Here is a 23,715-nt window from a genome sequence, read left to right as displayed (position 1 = left end):
AAAATGGAGGGGTCTTGGGATCGAGGTCTCTAATAACAAAGCGAACAAAGCGCGGTGGGCCTGGCGACAGGGCCCTTCTGATGCCTGCTGATTGGGGAGGGTCACAGGTCATGGCGCGGGCTGGGGGGTGGGCCGCCGCAGCGCAAAGTACCCGGTACCTCGGCCGTTGAGCGCTGGAGCAGTGCAAGTTGCCGCGCTCTCAGGCGAGTCGAGGGCAGCGCAGCGCAGTGCGTGCACCCCCGGCGGAGGAGCCAATCAGTGGCGGTGCCTCTAGCACTCGCAGGCAGGACGAGGCCCTGGTTTGCGGCAGCACTGGGCGGTACAGGTACTTGTACTCTGCCGATACGGCCCGGCCATCAGCAACGGCGCTCGAGTCAACAAGGGAGAGAGGCATCATCAAGTGGCATTGGATTGCATGTCTCTGTTGCTGGACAAGATCGCGATTCGTGGTTTTTTGGACTCGGTTTCTGTTATCTCGGGTCTACGACTTACTCATCTTCTTTTGCCTGAAGAAAGGAAAAAAATAGAAAATAAAAGACAAAGCAATCAATGCCTTATCTCGACGCCGTCTGGTCCGTGAACGCACTACGGAGCACTGGCGCTCATAACGTCCTCGCTACCATCCCGGCAGTGGCGCCAATCTATGGAGCCCAACGACAGGGTCTCTTGGTCTCTTCATTCTTTGTCTGTCTGTCTGTCTGTCCGTCTGTCCGTCTGTCCGTCTGTCTGTGTCCGTTTCTCTCAGAGCCCGAAAGAGGATCATTGCTAAAGAGAAATTACTAGTGCTGGCGCATAGTTATGCGCTAGGGATGTCAAGAAAAAGAAAAGGAAGCCAAAGAGGCGAAGAGAGATAAAGACAGAGAGAAACCGGGGAAAAGAGGACAAAATAGCAAGAGTGAGCGATAAGCTAGAGAGAGGAGGCGTTCAAGACAATTGTCGACTCCGAAACACCAACGAACGTCAGGAACTCGCAGCGCCTCTTCTCTCCGGCTCCGTAAAATACAGAACAGAACAAAGCGCAGAGAAGAACGACGAACATCATCGTCGCGAGATGCGGCATGTACTCGCTACATCCCAACGCTACCCACTACCTCACCTGCATGTAGGGAGCAGCTCCCCCCAAGGCTCCAATCACTGCGCAGATTGGTGATGTTGATGTTCGGAGGAGGGTCCATCCATCATCATGTGGGGGTTTCCTTTTTTTCCCTTTCTCTGTTTTCTCTTTTGGCGCCAGCAGGGATGCATCCTTGGAGGCTTGCAGCGAGGCGCAACCCGTAAAATGACGAGTTTGGCTACGTAAAACACGGCGGGAGTGACGACGTTATGGGCTCGTTTCAAAGTCCGCACGCCAATCGAGCGACGAGGGGACCTTCTCCATGTATCCAGGATCCATATTCGGGGCCGTGAGCCATGGCGCCTTTTAACGTTGTCCGTGAGGTACATCGCTCGCAGGTATGCGGCCGGTGCCAGTGCTCTGGTCTGGTGGTTTTGACGCATCACATCAGCTCGCCGAAAGCGTCCAGCTCGGGCTCGACGGAGAGAGGGAGAGAGGCACACGACCAGACTCCCCTTTTTGCGGCTGACAACAACAGCATCCACCATCACAACATGGCAACAACAGCGGCAACCAAGCAAATAGCCCAGTCCGCGGAGGTCTCAGGAATCATAGTGCATGTATGTACATATTGCTGCGGCCAGCCCGTCGTCGGCTCTGTCTCTTGCCCAGCCCAGCCCAGCCCAATATTCGCCTGCTCTGCTCCCGACTCGACATGCTCCTTGCCTCTCGACTCACGCACCGCCAGCAATCCCAGATCCGGCCGCTGACGCTGCTGATTGGGCGGGGGCCCTTCCACGGCCATCTTAGGCTCGAGATCGCTGAGGGCCACTCCCTTGCCCTTGAAGGCTCACAGCCGCCGATGGAGTTTGTGTGTCTCGACAAGGTTCCAGATACATGTGCCGCTTCTGTCATGGGACTGGACCGGCCGGGTGGCTGCGAGACATTTGCCCAGCTGGCCTCGAGTCCAGCACCGCTGCATGCCCGCCGTTGACTGGCCGCCCGGTCGACAGGCGGCATGTACGGCGTCTGCGTGCTGCGTATTTCTGTACGCATGTGGCTCACTCCTCAGGTCGAACCAGTCCGCAGCTGAGGAGGGCCAGCAAGAAGGCGCGTGCATGAGCCAATCCACGAGGCTACCTATTGTACGAGCACTTGACTGACCTTGTGTTGCTCGTAACGTCAATCCAGGTATCACTGCCACTGCTCGGAATGAGCTCGCCGAAATGGCCCCAATCGGCCATCCCCCCCTGTCTTGTCGGCCGTGCCCATGAGTCGCTTCGTGGACAGGGCCGCTATGCGGAACCTGGAAAATTCGAGCCTTTTGCGCACTGCCGGAAAGAGATTTGATTTGAAGCCCAAGTTACCACGGCGACGCTCAGGTCAAGCCGGCCTGACGAGATCAAAGTATCAAATGCCCCATACCTTAAGGTAAAGATGGTCCGTACGGAAGGCTAGTATCCGTCATGGCGTGACCCCGGGGCAAGGTTCATACTTGCATGATACTAGTAGTAGTAGTAGTAGTTGTTGTAGTACAAGTAAACAATTGGGAAGCTATATCAAATTGATGTTCTATATCATCGCTGCAGATGCCAATGCCAGCCGTGATCCTGCCTCCCGGTTTCTGGATCTTTTCTTTCTTTACCGCGGCGGCAGCGGTAGCCGCGCAGCAGCCTCGGCATCCGTCATTCACCGAGCTGACTATTACCTTACCTAGCGTCTTGCTCCGCCCGCGACATACGCGCTCATTATTACTCTCTACATCTTCAACATCATACCACTGCATCAGCCCTTGTGGGATGTTGTCGACGGCCAAGAACGGCGAATAGCTGCGTTCATGACAGCTTCTGGCTGCAGGTGGAGGTTGACATCATCCATATCTCTGGCGAACTGAGGCATCATCGCCTTTGTCCTCAGCTGATTTGACCGATTACCCGTCGAGGACGAACCATGACACGAATCACATTGCCATACCAAGAGCTTAGAGCAGAGCCGGAGCGTATATGGCCCAAATCCACTTGCGGCATAAATCTCTGGCCAAGGAAATCGAGTCCCCCAGCTGAGAGACGAGGCGGTAGAAGAAAAGACGTCATTGTGCTTGTGTTCGTGATGGGGAAACCTTCAACGTACGATGATGCTTCTCGGACGATTTCCATGATTCTACGGTGCAGCAGTCAACGCCCATACAAGCTGCGGTCTGATATCAACCTCAAGTCAACGTCCAAGTCGAGGTATCGGATACTTGACGGCGATCAACGACGGAGTACAGCGGTGGGGTTTGCGCCATATTGCGTGGCAGCGGCAGCGACTTTGTACTCGGTACATGAGCGTACCCGCGACCTGGACGGTGGTTGGTGGCTGATCGTGCCTTGTAGGACGACCTCTCGGAGAGATGCCCTCAAGCGCCCACTGTCGAAAAAGCTCCGCGCCGGGCCGGCCGTGTTCCTGCCTCGTACCTTTTCCAGCTGGCCAGCTAAGGTTAAGAGGAGAAGCAGAGTCGAGTCGGTTCTGTCCCCTCGCCCAGATGGCCATCGAGCGAAGGGGGAGAAAAACCGATATGTATCACACACTTGCAGGCGAGGCTCGTCGTCCGATCGCTTGGGGAGGAGCTGGGATGTTGGTACATGTACCCCGTAGTCAAGCCCAGCGAAACAGAGCATGTGAGGCTAGCCTTGGCCGGGGATCGCTCTTCTATCGCCTGGGAGTGGCTGCAGGGATGCAGATGGACATGCACGGCGCGCCTCTTTGAGATGAAGTGTGGCGGGCCTGGAAATTGGGAGCCCGCTTCTTCTGGAGTCGCTAAACTTAGCGCTGGCCAGGGAGGGAGGGATGGCGGTCCACAGGCTGTCCCGAATGACATGTCCGTCACGGGCCCTGCGCCAAACCCGACAAGAGGGAAAAACATCGAGGCTCAGAAAGTGAGACATGGTGTACTCGTATCCACGAGACTCGAGATGCTGCCCGTGGTGTTTTGGTCAGCCCGTGGCACCGCGCCGGTTCGAGCATGTGCCCGTTCCGGTGCGATACTTTGTGTGGTCACGACCAATTTGACTTCAAGGTAGGTAGGTATAGTAGATGCGATCTGCATTCAAGTTCCATCGTCCGTCTGTCTTCTGTTGACACGTTCAACTTGTTCCATCGCAGATCACGATCCGGACAGCCAGACGCCAAGACGCCCAACTTGCAGGTCGACGTTGATGCTCGCCCTCGCCTTCATCGCGCCCTCTCCTCTTTTGCAGTCCTCAGCATCTCCAAGCTACCTACTACTATGTCATAGCATCTCCACCGCCGCCGAGCCCCCATGCTCTGATTGGGACGCAGGGATGTCACTCCGAACGACAGGGGTCGTCTCATGAGGGCTTGTACGAGTAGTATCATCGTGTGGCCCAGCGTCCAACTCCACCGACCCCCCACACTCGACTTGGGCCTGCTGTCTCTGCCTCTTCTGTCTGTGCAGAGGCATTCTGGCATTTTTTGCATCCACTGCCAAATCTGAGATTTGACCAGCCACCGCGCCAGACGCCCGGCGCTTTTCATCATCCATGACAAGACAAAAGGACGCCTCCGTCTCGTCTCAGACGACAGCCGACCGCCGACGGTTGCATCCAACGCATCTCTCTGGTTCTCTCCCTTGCTTCGCGTTTCGCATGCCGGAAGGCAGGGCGTTGTCGATATTCCGTGCCTACAGTACCTACTTGTATGTATGTACTATGCAGCAAGTGATATTCCTCCTACTGTCACCACAAAACTACCTACTTCTGCTACTACTACAACTTCACTACCTTTCAATCCAGTCCTGAAGCAGCTCGTACTTGGCATCACTTCCTGCAGAGTACCATCTCGAAGCTATTTACGTCTCCCAGCCCAAGGCTCAAGCCCAAAAAGACATGGGCTCCCTGACTTCCAGCCGCCTCTCTCGCTAGCTTCTGGCTGCCCGCTTGGCTTTGCCAGAGCCCGAGATTTCCCAAGGACCTCGAGGGCGACGCCATGTCCACATTTAGCCGAACGCCCGTATCAGTGATCGGCGTGTCTTTCGCACGTCGTCCGTTGGCTGGCATGACTCTGACGCTCGCAACGTCTGACTAAGAGGCACCGCCCGAAAGCCACTCGACGGACCGACATGGTCGACTGTTTTTGTGTTTCCTCTCGAGATTTGCGGTGTTGAGGCTGCTGGGGTTGCGCCTGTGTGCTCGCGACTAGCGGTTGGCAGGCCTTGGGACAAGGACAGGGAGGTTTCGCGATGGTCTCTAGTTTGCCCCTCCATCCCTCCATCTGTCCATCCACATCCTCGCTCGCCTTCTTTTCAATAATACATACTCTCCGCCCCGAGATGCACGGCATGCCGGACGCAGTCCGTGCCACACACACTCTCTCTCTCACTAATACTACTACTACTACATACTACTCGCTACACACACCATTTTCGCGCTCTGCTCTCTACTATTTGCGGCTGGATCGCGCTCACCGCCTCGAACGAGGGGACAGGATGTGTGCGCGGCAGCGACAACGTTGCTTGGCGCCGTGGCTATTCGTGCTCTGAACTGCGTACTGTTTTGTACGCTCCAAAGCCCGCAAGCCATTGAACATGCGTTTTTGCCCCGTCTGCCTTGTCGTCCGGCTCTCCTTGCTCCCCTTCTCCCGCGCCAGCATGGCCTTCCGCAATGAGCGAGCTGGTGAGCCGCTTTCGAGCTGCTGGCGCCGCCGTGCGATGATAGCTGCATACGAGCACTCGGTCCAGGCGCCCAGCCGGGAGGTCTGGACCGACTGTGAGACACCGGCAAGGGCGTCAGCTTGCCACCCTGCGTACAATGTCTGGCACCTGTGCAAAGCCAACCTCTTGGCTGCTTTGTCCTGTCTCAGATAAGCACCAGAACGCCTCGTCAACCACTTGCTTGACTTTCCGATCTGGAGCTGCTATCTAATACTATCGATCAACTGCACGTAGTACTTGTATATTGTATGCAGTACTCCTACTGTCAATGTCTACTTCTCGCAGGCGGCTACTACCTGTAGTTTAGTAGTATCTCGCTTTGACAGAGTACTCGTACTGCAGACAGACGTGTACTTGAAAGTTGTTCCAGGGCTGCGTGGTGTGTTGTCGGTCAACCAATGGGGCGGCGGTGTTTATGAGAAGGGAAAACGTAAACCAACACGCAAAGCCCACGCTTCTGGGTGATGGTACGAGTGTGACTATCAACGGTTTGGCGAATTGCTTGATTCATGTCGTGTACGGAGTTTTTCTTCTTTGCTGGCGTGTTCCCTGTCAAACTCGATTCACGAGCCGCCTGGTGGCCTTTGAGATCATCCCATCATGCGAAGCTCGGAGCACAACCCCCAGGGTATCTGATCTCTGAAGGAAGGACGGAGAGAAGAGAAGACGGAGCACATCCACACTCTCAAGACTGGGGTATCTTGTTTCAACGTCACCTCGACTGCGTGCGTACCCCAGTCGCGCGATGCCACCCAAGACCCCGACTCTGTGCAGTGCCGTGTACGTCGTAGCATTTACAGGCAGTCAGGAGGTAGGACTGCTGCTCCGGACGTGTACGTGCTACCGCTGGATACAGAAGTCGTATGAATATGGCTACTACTACTACTGCTACTAGCACTACCGCAGTGCCTGGACGCAACCGACGATCCTCTGGAAGACCCTGACGGGCTGGCGAACAGGACAGGGTCAGTATCCTAGACTGAGACCCCGAATTCTTTCCCATCTGCCGATGACGATCGCGTTGCAAGTCACACGGCTACTGGTTGACACCCTTGGTGATGCTGCACATTAGCGTTTCAGAGACGAATATGCCGCTCATAGTACCTACTGCTACTACCAGTAAGTGTAGATGTTACTCCTTTGTTGCACGCAGTTGATAGGTACTGGAAGCCACCAACAACAGTGGAAGTGAGGTGGGATGGCTGTGCTTTGACCGTCTTACATCGACTTACACTGACGAGTTGTATGCATGATGCCACCAAGAGTTTCTAGACTCATGCAATCCACAGCTGTTTAGTCCAGCCCCTATGATGCCTCTTCTTCGTTTGTAGTATGTAGTACTCTGTATGTGGACGAGAAATGATCAACGGGTCCCACTGGACTAGATCGTGTTAGCGGGTTCTCCCACCCCCAGCAGTGACAAACCACAAAGTGAGGGCATCGAAGAGTCACCATCCTCAGCGTTGAAACAAAAACGCCTGCTTTTTATCTCTTGCTCTGAGATCAACACGCCTCCTCGCTTGGCTCATTGTCGACGATGAAGAAGAAGAAAAAGCCAGCTTTGCCAGCTCATCTAGTGCCACGCCGATCACCGTTCATCTTAGATATCCATCTTCTCACTTTCCCCTCGCCTTTCTTTTTTCTCGACGTTTTCTCATGAGGAGAAACCCGGGCTCTCCAGGATCTCGCTGGGCTTGGCGCGGTACGAGCGGCTGTTCCATAAATATATCAAACCACCATACAGCACATACCTACGTAGCGGATCCCAGGCGACACACATGACCATGGGGGACTCCGGAGTGGACATTCCAGCAAAGTCGAGGCGACGGGCTTTTTTGCGGTTTGCCATTTGCTCTTCTGTCGGTTTGCCATGTCTGCGGCATCTGGGCTGTCGCTGCTGCTCAAGACGCCAGCAGTGCAGTTCAATCAATTCCCGGCCACACCGCTGCGTCTAGAAAATGCTCCGATTCATCAGTTGTGCAGAGCCACTGTACAAGCACCAAGCACGATGACCGGTGTATTTCACGCCATGGCGGCAAATGCCCGCGGATAAGGGCTCGATTCTCAGGCCTCCTCTTCCCAAACCTCACCCTCCCTCGCCGCTGCTCCCGCAGACTGGGAATAGCTGCAACGTCTTGGATCCTCTCCCTCCCTCCCTCTCTCTCTCACTCTCACTCTCTCACTCTCTCTTTTCCCCCCTAAAAACGCTCCCTCCCAAGCCCCCCCGGTGTGCGTCATACCTGCCCGTCTCGTCCTCATGCGTTTTGCTGCTGGGCTAATGCACGAACCGCTGCATATTCGCGCCGCCCATCGTGGTGGACTGGCTTAGACCCCTTGGTTGGCTAATCACGGCCGGCCAGAGAAGCAACTTTCTCTTATCAATTCTCCAGTGGTTTCCCAAGGATCCTGGGCTTGCGGGGGATCGTCGCCACCTTGCGGCGCCAATCTTATGCGCGCCTTGGGAGGACGACCCGCAAAGGAGCGAGGTAAAATACGCCACCTTTCTGCGAGAAGGGGGAAGAAAGGATTTCGGTGATGTTCTTTTCCGCCTGTGGTCTCAGATTTCCGAGGGGTGAAGAGGCATACAACGTACCCCTTTTCTAGGTATGTGTGTGCTGTACTGTATTCGACATACATACACTCGTATTGTTGGACGTTCCTTCGTTGAGTTCTTCCCCCCTTGAAGGATCTGACATCGGATAGACGAGTGGCACCTCAGAGGGTTGCAACTGCGTGTGATTTGAGCTGTGACCGTGAACGTATTGCCCGTTCCTGCAATGGGGCTGGGCTTGTGGCAGCTGATGGCCATAAGGGCGGTGAGAGAGCAGCTCATCTGCGTTCCACGAGGCAAATCTTGGATGCCATCTGGCATTTTGTTTGCCTCTATCTCGGTCTTTGTCTCATCGAACGGCCTTCTTTAGTGGTGTAGCCATGTAGCCATGTTACAAGTATCTATCTACGAAAGGCCCCCCTCCCCATTGATAAGCAATATCGATCGATGAGAGAATTTGCAGACGGTCTGGATGAGGAACGTGGCCTTTTCTGCAAACATACCATCATGCATACTGACATATTACTAGCATAGATGGTTCTAGCACTACATACGCCTTGTTTTAGTTGCGATACTAAGGTTTGATTTGCTCTGTTGGCCTCTTTTTTTCCCGTTCTTGACGAGCTTTTTGATAGACACGAAACTAGCTCTGTGCTAAAAATGACACAAACCCCCACCTACCATCCGTGAAGCGTGATGCTGAAGACTTTTTTTTTCTTTTCCTTGTGTCTCGATCTCTTTCTTTCTTCTGATCTTGGCATGGCTCGTCATCGGCATTGGAGTTGGTTGTGTCGGTGTTTCATGTGCTGTTGGCAGTTCTACGGGCTAATCATGGCGCGGTGTTGTCGGGAATGACATTGGAGTCTGCACTATGGAACGGAGCGGAATTCATGTCATGTGTTGCATCTTCGGATGGGTGCTCTTGACGATGACGGGATTATTGATATGACGAAGATTTGCAGATTCGTACACGATCGTATAGAGGCAATGAGAGCTTTGAAGCGTTGAAGCTGGTTGTCTCTCCTGAAATCTCTGGGGGTTTCTGTTATCGACTATCAGTGTGTAAGTGGATCTCTGTTGCATTGGGCTGCTCATCAATACTTGCTTTACATCAGCCTGTGATACTCTATGAGTAAAGATCGTACGTTTGCAGGCGAATTTCGTCGTTGGAACAGGCGCACGTCGGGATATGCCTTGGCAGCAATCAGCCTGATTGTAAAATTCGCCATCAAACTTATCCAGATATTGTCATTGTCATTGATTCTTTTGCTCAAAAGGAGCGATGATGATCGGTTGCGTGCGTGGTTGGGCTGCTTGGGCAGTTGTTGGGTATAGAAGTTATCAAGCAGGGACCGAAAGAATAGGGACCGCAGAATGAATATTCACACACAAGTGAACGACAAGAGCACTCTTTAAGTAGACATATGTCGGGCATTTAAGTGTGCGTATACTTGCCGCATTGTGTGTTCAAAATTCTCAGATTCCCTCTTTTTTTCTGGTCACGGCTTGGGGGTTATGTATGATGCTTGGGTGCGGTGATCGAGGCGGCAATCGTTGATCTGCACGGTAAACCATGCTCGGAATTCGTCAACGATTTCAAGATGAAGCTTTTCTTTTTTCTTTTCTTGTTGATGAAAGATTGCGCGAATAACTTGTCGCTTGAGAATGGAGATGTTCAAGATCGTAATCTTAATATGGCGTGCGTACGAGTAGGTATGCTCGATGTTCTTGATGGGAAGTCGTCTTGTTTGGCTCCACCATTTCGAGGCTGACTCAATAGCCGAACATTGCCGAAAAATATGCTGCGTGTAAGTCAACATTTATAAGATGAAAAGAGCGACGTGAGAAAAAAAAAAGATGTTACTGTTTTGGGTAGTTAAGAAAAGAGAGAGAGATAAAGAGAGAAAATAGGAGTAGTATTATGTGCTTGCATGGGAGCTGCCCTGGTGTGCTAATGGAAGATCGTGGATGGTAGATGACGGAGGTGGATGGCCGGCAGTTGTTGAGAGAGAACTCGATTCGTTCGGTTGTCGACAGCACCGGCCTGTTCATTCTGCCACTGTCGGAATCAAGTTTCTGATGGTGTATTACACAATTCTTATCTTATGAGCATCGTTTGATCGGTAAGAAGAGATGAGTGTCCGTGCGAGAAGGGTAACGAACTGCCTCGTAGGGGAGGGCGGTTGCAGCACGACCTGTCCAGCCGAGCGATAGCCGCGGAAGTCTGACTGAAGCTAGCAGAGCTTGTCATGTCAGATACCCCTGAAACGTATCGAGTAAGAAAGAACCTTGGAAAGCGTCGGTTGAGGCGATTAGGGAGTGGTATGCGATCATATGGCTGGAGAGGTAATTGACCAAGCCATCTCGCGGCCACAAACTTTTAGTAGATCTCTCATGGATTTGTGTAAGATGATGGCATTTTCGACCTTCAGAAAGATCCAAGCACGGGTTCTTAATCGATTTCCCATGGATTTTGCCAAGGTCCGTGGAGGCCGAGCGGCATCGTTATAGCAGACGGGATGTACCGCAGCCGACGTGGAGGCGATTCCGGCTTACAAATGACGGAAACGTTGTCTGGCACTCATGTTGCCGGCAATAGAATAGCCTGAATGACAGACTCAAACAATTGAATGAGCTGAAAGAGTTGTAGACTGGCTTTCAGAGTTTTCGATGATCTGGAATCATAGTCCTCTTATGACCCCATGTCGACCTAACGAGCAGATACTGGGTCTGTCTTGCTACGTGACTCAACTGGCCTGTCGATGTTCGAGACTCAAGATCTGGTTCCAACTGAACAATTTTATGGATTTGTTTCATTGAATCAGATCGGCTATTGATGGCCGCAATCGGAGCTCTTGTTGCCGTTGCTCAGGGGCAGTAGCCACATTGGTGAAGTTCTTGCGATCCATAGGACGCGCCAGATGTTCACGCCCAGCTCATACGAGCCATCTTAAAAATATGGAGCACGATGACTAGTATCGATGAATGCGGCTCCTAATTAAACAAGAATTATGGGCCTGATCGTGTTAAGTCAGGGCATCTTATCAGTTGGAATACAGAGGAGGCTTTTGTTACAGGGCTGAAACCTCTTGGACGTGGCTTGGGATTCCGCTTGAGTGGACTCGGATGCATGCACTGGGCTTTCACCAGTGACTGTAGCTGGAGAACTTCAAGCAAGTAACAGTTGGATTCGATGCAGGTCATCTCCACTGACGCATATCGAAAGAAGTCAAGAATAAGAAAGTTTGGCTAGGGACTAGGAGTAATACACGCTGAAGCTCGATGGAGACGATGGATGGCAGAAAGAAGTATTTAGCGCAAGTGAGATTATATACCCAACTAGGAAACTGCAGCTAAATGAGGAACAGCAGAATTTTGACAAGCATGCTCGGGCACCAAATGTTCTAGACTTTTTCTTTTCCGAGCTTTGCTGGCTGATGTCATGGGTGATGGTATTTTTGCATCATTCCGTTCCAATTCATTCAGTCTTGGTTGAGTTTTGTAAAGGTGGTCTATCAGGGTTCATCTTTTTCCTGTCATGGGCAGAAGGCGTGATACTGCCCAAAAACCTGTATTTATGATCCTTGGAAATATGCGGCATGTCGTCGCAAAAAAAGTGAGGCGTCGTTCTTTGCATCATGATCGCTATTTGTAGTTGATCCTTCAAATGGCACATCGTCGACTGCCGATTCCGTTATTCCGGGACCATAGCCGGGGCCCACCTTTCCGGGCACCCACCACGGTCCCGAACGCGCCTGCCGGGCGGGCTGATTCCAGTCAAACTTGACCCTTTCGAGTTGAATAAAGAGGGGAAGGTGGTCATATGAAGCATTTGTAGCGCATTTGCATTTCGTTTGATCAAGTCTTTTGTCGTTCATCCCTGCGGAAAGCGCTGCGGAATGCCGTTTCCAGATCGCAGCTTCTCTTTCGCCTCGACGACGAGCAGAATTAGTATTTTGTTTCAATCACCTTCTGTGGCTAGCCTCTTGCCGTCTAGCCTTGTGGAGCTGGAAATAACATCGCAGGCTAAGCCTTTTATTCCCACTTGCCGCCCCATAATTACCGTCTTATCGTCCACTTACAACAGGCTGCAGGCGGCAAGGCTGGCGATAAGACCCTCGAGTGGAGCCAGCACCTGTTTTATGGTTGTTTCTTTCGGGCAGCTGCGTCGCCTCTTCTTTCTCGGCTTCATCCGTGCTGGCCAATCGCGGCACTTGCAGGGCGACCCTAAAAATTCTGTCGACGGCAGGCGGCGGTGGGGCCGCCCTGCTGGTATGCACGCTTTGGAAGCTGCAGCTCGTGGCTTTTCAGCTCCTTCCCTGTCGACAGGCGATGACGTCCGGCTTCGGCTTCGATACATACCGGACGGATGGACCGAGGTTAGAGACGCAGCACTATGATTCCTCTGTGGCATCATATCGAAGATTCTGCAGCATGTTCTGGCCTGTATATATATAACCGGGCCACGCCACGCCTGGATGAAGATGGCATGATTCGGGCACACACACTTTTTGTCCTCTCCCACACTCTTGGATCTGGCATCCACTGACAGCAATACCGTCCTTGCAATTGTCGAGCCATCTCTGCATCATAGGCATTGCCAATCCGCCATGGCGGCATCATCATCATCAGACTCGACCTCAACCCTGGAGGGGCCGTCTACAGAGGTAGACAAGGAACAGGGCCTCCATTCCGAACCCTCACCACGATTATCCAAGTCGGCTCCTGGCAGACGGGGATCGACTGCCAGCAAAACCCGCAGCCCCCAGAAGGAGACGTACGACCCCAACCTCGACGTCAACCTGCCGTATCGTACGCTCACCGCCGATGCCAACTTTGACGAGTTCCGCGTGGCTACACGCACGGGCACCATCCCGGGCCCGGTTGAGCCCCCGACCGCTGCTGGCGGGGCAGGCGAGAAGCGTTACCAGCTGGTCACGTTCACCCCAGACGATCCGGAGAACCCCAAGAACTGGTCCAAGGCGTACAAGTGGTACTGCACCATGGTTGTTGCCCTGACGTGTTTCGTGGTGGCCTTTTGTTCAGCCGTCATCACTGCGGATCTCACTGGGCCTTCCGAGACGTTCCATGTCAGCAGAGAGGTTTCCTTTCTGACCATTACAGTTTTCGTCGTTGGCTTTGGTGTTGGGCCCATGGCCTTTGCGCCGCTGTCTGAGGTATTTGGACGACGAATTATCTAGTAAGTGCTCAGACGCCATCTGAAAGCGGAATATGTCGTATGCTAACCCATCGGGCAGTGGATCAACACTCCTGCTTGCCGTCGTCTTCGTCATCCCCTGCGCTGTTGCACAGAATATCGGAACCCTGATCGTCTGCCGAGCCATCGATGGCATCGCTTTCTCGGCCCCCATGACCCTGGTCGGCGGCACGCTCGCGGATCTGTGGAGGAACGAGGAGCGTGGTGTTCCCATGGCTGCCTTTTCTGCCGCTCCCTTTATTGGGCCAGCCAGTAAGTGACCCTATGAACAACTCTTGCATCGTTGAACTCGACTGACCAATTGCAAAACAGTCGGCCCTCTTGTTGGTGGCTACCTTGCCGATGGTGCTGGCTGGCGCTGGCTGTACTGGATCCAGCTCATCCTTTCTGGCGTTGTCTGGTTCCTCATCACCTTCACCGTCCCCGAAACCTACGCCCCTACGATTCTCTCCCGCCGCGCCAAGAAGCTCCGTCAGCAGACGGGCGATGAAAGCTATGTTACGGAGCAAGACATTGACGAGAGGTCCATGGGCGAGCGGCTCACGGTTTTCATGATCCGACCCTTCCAGCTGCTGTTCCAGGAACTCATCGTGCTTCTCATCTCGCTGTACATGAGCGTTCTCTACGGCCTGCTCTACATGTTCTTCGTTGCTTACCCCATCGTTTTCCAGGAGGGCAAGGGCTGGAATGCCGGCAGCACTGGTCTGATGTTCATCCCCCTGGCCATTGGCGTTCTCCTCTCTGCTGCCCTCTCTCCGTTCGTCAACAAGCACTACCTCAAAATGGTTCACAAGTACAACGGCAAGCCACCTGCGGAGATTCGCTTGATCCCCATGATGGTATCCTGCTGGTGCATTCCCATCGGGTTGTTCATCTTCGCCTGGACCTCGTACCCGCGGCTGGTCTGGGTCGGACCGGCCCTGGGTGGCTTTCCCGTCGGTTTCGGCTTCATCTTCCTTTATAACTCTGCAAACAACTACCTGGTCGACTCCTACCAACACCAGGCCGCCTCCGCCCTTGCGGCCAAGACATGCATCCGAAGTTTCTGGGGTGCCGGTGTGGTCTTGTTCACCGAGCAGATGTACGCGCGACTGGGCTACCAGTGGGCCTCTTCGCTTTTGGCCTTCATTAGCCTGGCTTGCTGTGCCATTCCCTACTGCTTCTGGATCTGGGGCGCCAAGATCCGCGCTCGCAGCAAGTATGCCTACGGCGGTGATGACGAGGTGGAAACGAGCCAGAACCCGAATGACCTCGAAAAGGCCCAGAGGGTTCCCACTCATGGTGCTGCTCCCCGAGACGATACGGATGACGACCTTGACTTGAGGAGGGCGAGGAGCTACGTCAGCAACCCATAAGCTAGGAAGCAGATGAACAGACAAGGCGAGAAGCCAACAAACAACTAGGCTGCACGGAACAACCCGAGCAGTCAAACAACTACACACGAAAGTGGAACGTTTTATAGACTGATAATTTCAACGATTGATAGATGGGGTGATACTTTAGCATTTGGGCGGCGTTCAAAATGGACTGGATATACCTAGGCGAGTTTAAGGGTGGCATGGGGTATAGACGCATTGAACATATAATACATAATGATGAATGTTCCTACTGAAATACCTCGAGATGTCCCTTTCGCTACAGATCACGTATGACAGACGATCGACTATGAACCACTCGTGTAGTTCCCGCAGCATGCATGTGAACTGACATCAAGATCTTGGCTGATACAGCCCTTGTGCCTTATAATTTCTTTCGATCAATCAGATCTCGCAGACCGGCCCCTTTGCCGAGTTGGAGCCACTCTAGATGCAAGACAGCCTCCGGTCTCTTCCAAGTCCCACTGTGGCAACTATATGCCGATGGGATTCATCACATGATATCAGTGTAAAGAAACAACGGAACAACGATGGCAAGGGTGGGTATACAAAAAACAAAGCTATCTAAAACCGTTCATAAATCATCATCTGCGCGAACCGGGGCATAAGTCGCCACGACTTGCTGCGCCTTTGGGTCTACAGTGGTAGCAGTTTCCGCCGGTACCAGCGTGGATATTGGCCTGCGGCTGCGGCGGAAGAAGAAACTATTCATGATGTATTAGCAAAGGGTTGCAGTTAAGAGGATGCAACAGAGTTGTGGTTCTACTTACATGAATGCTCCTATGGCTGCGAGGAGAGCCGGGACGCCGAGGCCGACGCTGACACCAATGATGACGGCGTTGCTAACACGGTGTGGCCCGGACTTTTCTTCAGCTGAAGCGCCGTTGGAGCCTGAAGGTGATGATCCGCTTGTCTGCGGCGGAGGAGGCGGCGGCGGCGGAGGCGGAGTGTAGGTCTTTGGCTTTCCGGACGAGCTGGTCAATGTCACGGCGTCGTCGTCGAAGGCCACCGTGTTGAAAACGGACGCGGCGGCTGTTGCTGTGGACCAGACGACGGGGACGCCGGACGTGACTGTCGAGGTGAGCGTCTTTGTGATGACGTTTCTGGTTACTGTCTGGAGGGAGGCCGGACAGTTGACGAGGCCGGGAGAGGCGCAGACTGTGGCGACCTGGGTTTCGGACGTGACTGTCTTTGTGACGGAGGGAGTGGGAGTGTCTGCACGCTTCTTGGGGGTGGATGCTGCGGGATGGGCGGCGGCGGTTGTGGTGGTGGCTGAGATGGTGGTTGCGGTCGAGGAGGAGGAGGAGGACGTGCTGGTGAGGGCGCAGACTTGTGCGAGGGTGGTGTAGAAGAGGGGGATCTCGGTCTCAGGGGAAGGGCCCCATGTGTTGCCGAGGAGCTCGACGGATGCGCCCGCCGCGGCGCCGATGCCGAAGGTGAAGGCCTGGGCCATGCTCAGCAGACAGTTGTTGTTGTTGTTATTGTTGTCTTTGCCGTTGTCGTCGTCGTCGTCTCTCTTTGTGGGAACGTCGACTTCGGCGAGGGTGATGTTTGTGACGAACTCGGCAATGTTGGCGTACACGCGGGCTTCCACGCCGGCGCCGACCTTGAGGGCCTTGAGGCCCACCTCAGGGATAGAGATGCCGTCGATGAAGGTCTGGAAGGCGATGCCGATGCGGGCCTCGACGCGGAGGACGGCTTTGAGGAGGACGTTGCCGTAGCGGATCTTTACGGGGAGGAATGCGAGTTTGCCGCCGTCACTGCCCAGTTTTGTGAGCGTTTGTTAAAAGTTGTGTGTGTGTGTGTGTGTGTGTGTGTGTGTGTTTCGATTGTGTAGATGGGGAATAAGGGGATGGGAGGGGAGGGGGGTTGTGGGGAGAGAGAGAGACGCTTACAAGTCGATTTTGGAGGCTTCTTTGCCAAAGAGGGTGATTTGGGTCAGAACGTTGTCAAAGTGGACGTGGAAGCCGCTGGTGATGTCGAGTTTGCTGTCGACGCTGAAGATGAGGTCGACGGAGAAGATGGCGCCGAGGAGGAGGTCGTCTCCGAGGGCGATGCCCACGATGGTCTCGCTCTGGTAGATGTTGAAGGTGTACGTGATGCCGGCGGAGAGCACCGTGTCCAGCTCCATGTAGATCTCCAGGTCCGTCAGGTTCACGCCGACATTGTACTCTGGGAACAAGAGGTTGAGATTCATGTCAAGGTCCGGTGGGTCAATGTCCTTGACGTCGTCAATGAGCTCGTCGAAATCGAGGTTCTTGACGTCGGTTGCGACGTCGCCGAGGATGGTGTGCGTGAGGTTCTGGGCGTAGGCTTCGAGGTTGTGCCATGTGGACTCGAAGCTGTCCTTTGCTTGGTCGACGGCGGAGGTGATGTTGAAGGAGCTGCTGGCGGCGGCGAGCTTTGCGCTGGCGCGGCCTTTGATGTAGCATTTTGTGCAGATGATGGAGATGCTTGCTGAAATGCCGTCGTCGTCTGAGGCGTCTTCGAAGGGGCTTTTTTTTTTGGGGCACATGTTGTTAGCATGTTTTGTTTCTTTGTTTGGGAACGAACGTGAGGAGTTTGGTTCGGCTTTTACTATTTGAAGATTGTTGTGCCGTCGAGGCCTAGGGAAAAGGAGGTTGAGTTGTCGAATAGGACATCTGTGCCGGCTCGCTTGACCCTGTTGGCGAGGCGTCTTCGGACCTCGTATACCGTCTGGTCGGATGACTTTCCGGGGAGGTTCCTCACGATGAGATCTGAAGATGCGGCGTGGTGAGGCAACACCAACAGCAGCCAGCTGAGGAAGAGAAGCGGTTTCCAACCCATTGTGTACTGTTGATTGATTTGACTGGCTCGGACTCTATTATACATTGATGTCAATCCGAGGAGACTCAAGCGAGCTGGCAGCCAACATAGAACTTTCAAACCACACGCGGCGCCGTCGCCGATTCTTAAACAACAGCCCGCACAGGCAAATCCTGGATCCGTCACATCGAATAAGCTTCCCCATCGGAAAGGGTCCCCGGTCGTCTTCCTGCGCCAAGAAGGCTTCATGTTTTGCGGCTCTTGCGAACATGGGGCCTCGGTTAGAGAAAATCTGCATCATGTATGTACGCTGTTCCAGAAGTGGAGGGGGGAAAAAAGTCACAAATATAGAAATCCGCACAAACTACGTGGAGAGATGACACACGCACAAGGGTTATAGTAGTAATACTATCTAGTATGTCAGTGAGAAAAGACGTCCGGAAACTAGTAGAGTGAGCGGCTGAAAGACTGGAGATAGTAGAAAAGAAGGTGAGGAGAGAGCTGGAACCAACGCCCCGTTGCAGCTGGCAGGGGTCTTGCTGTGCTGTTGGGTGGTCGAGCTGTTTCAACGGCCTGCTTGCGCAGATATGCTTGTCTCGTTTTTGCGATCCTCCGTGCGGAGGCTGCAGGAGGTGAAACCGTCTGTGGCTGTTTTAACTGTCTTTGTTTTGTTAGACGGGCCTCGTTTACGTGTGTTGCTGCGACCAGGCGCCGGCCGCCCTGTGGTCTCCAGAACGGCTGCATTTCGCATGTGCGCTTCTTTCTTGCAGTCAAGTTAGTTATCCTCAGTTGTTTGTTGCGTTGATCATGTCGTCGACGGAAATGCCGCGGAATTGGAGTCGGTGCGCCGTCGGAAAAGGGAACTGGTAGACCAATTGGCCCGGTGCTGGCTATTCAATTGATGGACGACAGCTGGTGCGAGTTGAGGAGGACACACATAAGGTATGTATGGATAGTAGCTGTGATGGTGTTGTGGCTGTGCAAGTGGGTGTAAGTTGGCCCTGGTGTTGGCCTCGATTGCTGTGCAGTTCGTTGGGCATGTTGCATGTGCCCTTGCAGGGCCCTGGGCATGTACATAAGGCGCACTCTTACATTGATACCCTACAAGGTCCAGCTGCTGTGCTGCTTGTTCCTTTGCCTACTCCACAAATGGTCAGGCTACCGGGCTTGCGAGCATTGCGGCTTTTGCGTAAGGTAAAAATAGGTTTCGTCGGGTTTGTGTCTGTGAGGTCTTCCGCGGGAGGAGAAGGAAAAGTGGCTACGAGCTGGGGTGATCGGGCTTATGAATATAGGTATTACTATGCACCAGCAGTTTGGACAGGGGATAATCTCTTTCATGTTGCCTCGGGTAGATTGTGGTGGTGATTTGTGTTAGAGGAAGTGGACGTGTGTATTGTAAGAGATGGGAGGTGCGCGTGTAAGACTGGGGTTGCAGTGAGATGGGTTTTCCGTCGAGGCGTGCAGGTGATGCCTAGGATATCCGTTTGAGCCGCAATGTCCTGACAATGGAACTCTCTTGCCTTGGTGCATGAGATAGAATCTATCTAAAACGGTGTTTTCTCGGAAATATTCTCTATTTGTTTGGCCAACCTCCTCAACCGCTGAGTCGTGAGGCAGCTTCCACAACTATAACAACTAGGACTATAATGCGCCAGACCTGTGAAACATAGCAAAGCATCATACATACTATCGTACATGTAGTTGTCTCGAACGGCAGTATCTCTATAGCCATGTTCACGGACCCAGCATAGACTCTAGCAGCAAGGAGGGTACTGGTTGGGCCATGTCATAAACAAGAGGTGGGCTTGGATGCATCAACAATAAGCACTACCTCTGTCCAAAGAATCCTACGAGATTGTTGCCGCAACCGAGTTCCGCGGAAACATATAGACGTGCGCCAACTCTTCTGACTTAATGCCTCTCCCACATGAGGCCGACAGTCTCAACTCACAAGCTGACGCATGACAGCAGACATACTAACAATAGAAAGTCATGTGGCTTGCAGAAACAACTCAATAGATCTGTCCACCTCTCAGACAACCCATGCTTCTATATGGAAACCCTCTCTCTACAACTTGAACACATCACCCCAGCTCTTCAGAATTGTGTCCAAAACGGACCGAATGTCGCTCTCTCCGGCATTGAACTTGTTGTTGCTTGAAGTCTGCTGCCCCCATGTCGTCTCCCAAGCAAGCAGCTTCTCGTGAAACGCAGTCTGGTTGTAGCTTGCGGGCTTGGTTGTGGCGAGGTAGTCGATAAACTGCTGCCATCGCTCGGCGTAGTACGTGCCAACCAGGCCGGCCCACTGCTTCGACGCATAGTCTTCGATCTGGCCCTGAGGCCCCCACAGCGTGATCTGGTTGCGGGCGTTGAACTCGAAAAAGTTGGCGGCTGAGGGATCGCTTGCGCGGGCTTGTTTGATCCAGGGGGCCAGTTGGAAGTTGTCGTTGGTGGCGAGGACGGCATCGAGCGTCTTGAGCAGGGTGATGAGCTTGGCGCCGCGAGAGCGGATCACGGTGGGAGTGGATGACTGGTTGTATGCGTCGACGAGGTCCTTGTAGAGGTCCTCGAAGCTGTTGACGAGGACCTGACGAGTCCAGTCGACGAGGTCATACTGATAAGAGGGGTTGCTGAACAGCGTGAGGTCTTCGATACCGGCCTTGAATAACTCGCTCCATGCATCGACCATGACCGCCGGATCATACGTGATCGTTGTAGCGTGGTGCCCGGTACGACCGAGCAGGCCGTTGATGGCGGGCGTCAGCTCCAAGATGGACTTTGGCACGGCGGTGACCGTCAGGTTGGTGTTGTTGAAGACGGTCGGTCGCAGCATCTCCCAGCCCCTGTACAGACTCTGGACGTTCTTGGTGCCGTATCTGGCCGATACCCAGTCGTGGAAGTATGTCTCGGTGTCGATGGGCTTGGGGCTCCAGGCCTGATCTAGCAGCAGGTCGTACATGATCTCGTTGCCCTCCATGCCCTCCATGGTCAAGCCGAAGCCGACGATGGAATCGGAGTTGCGCACGGCATCCATCGAGTTGATGGTGACGTTCTCGATCTGGCCGTACAAGCCCATGTTGCCGCCATAGTCGTGCAGCTGACACCAGATCCAAGGCTTTCCGTAGAAGGAGTCCGTCCGCTGCCACTGAGGCGCGGACTCGGCAAACAGATCGAGCAGGAGCATGTCCGAATCCACGGGGATGCCGCCCACGAAGGCCTCGATGCGGTCGTTTGTCCAGAAGCTGCTGTCGCTGGAGAAGAGCCAGGCCTGCATGACCCAGACGGCCTCGGGGTCGGCGGCCTTGAGGGCGGCCCAGGTGTTGTGGCTGACGTTGCGCAGGTAGTCCAGGTCGCCCGAGAGCGGCTGGTTCTCGTTGAACTGATCCAGTGTCCAGAAGTGGGTGACGTTTTCTCCGTACAGCTCTTGCTGCCTGTCGATGAAGAGCTTCTGCAGCTGGGCGAAGCGCGGGTCGAACGGGTTGATGTAGACGTCGGCGCTCAGCGTGGTGCCAAAGTCGTTCCAGACGGGGCTCGTCGACAGCGAAATGTCCGGGAACACGCGGGAGATGTTGCGCGGGACGAAGCCTGGGAATGCCGGCAGGATGGGCGTGATGCCGAGCTCTTGCATGCGCTCGAGGATCTTGAGCTGGAGACTGAACTGGTCGTCGACCCAGGATCGAGGCATGGATCCGCCCCACGAGCCTTGGATGTTGCCAAAGTGGTTCCACGCCAGGAATGCAGGTCCGCTGATGAAGGAGTCAATCTCGTCGTCGTTGAGGCCAATCTCGTGGAAGACGTCGATGAAGATCTTCTCGACTCCGATCCAGGCGAGGGCCAGGTTAACACCGCGGAGGGCCATCCAGTCCAGCTGCGTTTCCCAGTCCTCCCATGACCAGAAGGCACTCGTGTAAGAGGTGGTCACTGCGCCGCGACTTCTGTCAGTCGTCTATGAAGAGCCACGACCACTTCCTTGTGCAATTGAGCTTACCGGTGTTCCAGTAGTAGCGGTAAGGCACGACACTGGAGCCTTTGATGGGACTCGTGAGCTTGGGCAGGGCTTTCGGGGCTCGATCAAGCTGGCTGCCCACGAACCACCAGATGTCGACATTTGCCTCGTTGGATAAGTACTTGTGAAGACTTTCAAATATCTCTCATCAGCATTATTCTTCGGGCTGATATCGACAGAGGAGGGCCAAAAACTCACCCTGACAGCAGGGCACTGGTCGTCGTGCCCTCAATGCGGACCTTTCCGTTCTTCGTCGAGGAGACCGTGTAGCTGTCATTGACCAGGGCAGAGCCGTGCGACTGCTCAAGCGCAAACTCGAACCAGTCTACGTGATGTGGGAGACGGCGCTTGACGAGAGACTCGACCCCTTCGGTCGGCGACTGGTCGCTGGATGCGGCAGCAGCAGCACCAACGGCCGAGAGCAGCCAGACGCAGGACTTGAGAAGACGCATCACGGATGATGATGATGATGATGATGAGCGGGCCGCTGCTGGTCTCTACCGGAATCAATTGCGCCTCCAAGAAAGAAGACGAAGATCCCCAAGGCCCGCGGATGTGCTGTCTGGCCGCTTAAAAGGCACTGAGCTCTTGTACGGGTCTCTGTTGAGCGTACAACTACTCCGCACAAGCAAAATGCGAGGCTGGATGGATGTCATCGCCGCATGAACTACTCCGTACCAAGGCCTGCATGTGGGGATTCACAAGGCCCATTCTGCAAGATAAAGGCGTTGAAGCGACAACCACGTGGGATCGTGAACATGTCAATCGGACAAGGGTTGAGGAAACGCGGCAAGGGTTGCTGGGGAGACGAGTTCGGCGCTGGGCCGTGGGTTCGGATCTCTCCATTGGGGAATCCTGATGGTTACACGATTCGGAGAATTTGGAACAAGATATGGTGGTAACGAAGAGATTGATGGCTTTATCTTGTTCTCGAATCGGTTTTGGCGAGATAGACTTATAAAGTAAGTGATGACTTGATGTAACTTTGAAGGTTTGACAGCTGTTTTTGCTGCTTCCATGTGCCCTTGATGTCCGTTGTAGGCCGACATTCGGTGGTCCGGAGCCGAGAACCCGGAGGACAGGTAATTGACAGCATCGGCACTTGGAATTGTGTCTTCACTCACTGAAGTTTCTATCTTTGAGAAAGTACACTAACATAATATTTACACGGCCAAGATGTAACGTTTCGAGGACTCTTCCTCGCAGGTCCAATAAGATAAGACATCTTGGCAACGTTTCCGGGTACCTGGGCTTACATAGCTCGGGGTTGAAAGTGGCGTCAACCTTTTGGTTCCTGACCTGCCGTAGCTGGTCTGGCTAAGATGAAAGGGGTTTGGGGATGATGGATATGATGAGATCATGGCTCTTATCGGTGATTTTGACAGCTTTGGATGAGTGGTGGATCTTGGGGATAGCGGTGAGAACCGGGTTCTCGGATCCAGCAACTAGGAGATGGACTCTACGGATTGGACACGAGGGTAATTGTGGCATGATGCTGCTGAATTAATGAATATATTTTGTCGGAGATGCAGATGCTGGTACTTAAGGGACTCACATATGGCATCTCTAGTGATGGAGATATAAGTCAGAATCGGTGAGAGGCGAAATTGCGCGGTGGGCATGTACCTCGTGGCTCCCATGTCAGGGCTCAAATAGTCTGACCACTCCAATGGCTTTGGGTCTTTAGGCACGAAGGGAAGAAGTGTCATAAAAGGTTGCAGATTGCCCAGATAGACCAAGGACTCACCTTCTTGGCCCGGCAAGGGAAGGGTATGTTATTCAAATGACGTGCAAGTCCCGGCCAGGTGACCAACTTACTCTTGATGCTAGAAAGCGACATTATATGTATGTATCTTTTTCTCTTCTTGTTTCATATTATTTTTATTTTCATCATATGGAATTCAAGCTGAAGCTACAACAATACTGTATAGACATCCATAGTACAGATCATATCAGGGTAATGTCACAAAGCACTTCAACGATGCAAGCTCCACAACTAGGATACTATTCTC

The 23,715-nt window shown here is 53.6% G+C and overlaps 4 protein-coding genes across 4 annotated transcripts; 2 read left to right on the top strand and 2 right to left on the bottom strand.

The window, feature by feature from the left end:
- Window positions 1-5,639: 5,639 nt before the first annotated feature.
- BBK36DRAFT_1143129 (hypothetical protein) lies at window positions 5,640-6,957 on the top strand (the record flags this gene model as incomplete). Its single annotated transcript, XM_024893575.1, has 6 exons — window positions 5,640-5,820; window positions 6,076-6,144; window positions 6,415-6,545; window positions 6,661-6,730; window positions 6,867-6,884; window positions 6,926-6,957. 6 exons carry the CDS (start codon window positions 5,640-5,642, stop codon window positions 6,955-6,957), a joined length of 501 nt encoding a protein of 166 aa, XP_024747623.1.
- Window positions 6,958-12,926: 5,969 nt separating this feature from the next.
- Window positions 12,927-14,889, top strand: BBK36DRAFT_1124290 (MFS general substrate transporter; the record flags this gene model as incomplete). The annotated part of the gene is made up of 4 exons (XM_024891147.1): window positions 12,927-13,033; window positions 13,079-13,516; window positions 13,575-13,786; window positions 13,847-14,889. The coding sequence occupies 4 exons, from the start codon at window positions 12,927-12,929 to the stop codon at window positions 14,887-14,889; spliced, it is 1,800 nt and encodes a 599-aa protein (XP_024747622.1).
- Window positions 14,890-15,484: 595 nt separating this feature from the next.
- Window positions 15,485-17,718, bottom strand: BBK36DRAFT_1178946 (hypothetical protein; the record flags this gene model as incomplete). The annotated part of the gene is made up of 4 exons (XM_024896156.1): window positions 15,485-15,614; window positions 15,681-16,670; window positions 16,806-17,363; window positions 17,489-17,718. The coding sequence occupies 4 exons, from the start codon at window positions 17,716-17,718 to the stop codon at window positions 15,485-15,487; spliced, it is 1,908 nt and encodes a 635-aa protein (XP_024747621.1).
- A 2,047-nt stretch (window positions 17,719-19,765) lies between these two features.
- Window positions 19,766-22,155, bottom strand: BBK36DRAFT_67246 (glycoside hydrolase family 89 protein; the record flags this gene model as incomplete). The annotated part of the gene is made up of 3 exons (XM_024898480.1): window positions 19,766-21,618; window positions 21,686-21,834; window positions 21,902-22,155. 3 exons carry the CDS (start codon window positions 22,153-22,155, stop codon window positions 19,766-19,768), a joined length of 2,256 nt encoding a protein of 751 aa, XP_024747620.1.
- Window positions 22,156-23,715: the final 1,560 nt, after the last annotated feature.

This window comes from Trichoderma citrinoviride (genome assembly GCF_003025115.1).
Source record: "Trichoderma citrinoviride strain TUCIM 6016 unplaced genomic scaffold BBK36scaffold_11, whole genome shotgun sequence".
NCBI lineage: Eukaryota > Fungi > Ascomycota > Sordariomycetes > Hypocreales > Hypocreaceae > Trichoderma > Trichoderma citrinoviride.
Note: the sequence above shows the minus strand (reverse complement) of the source record. Positions and strands in the feature narration are given on the sequence as shown.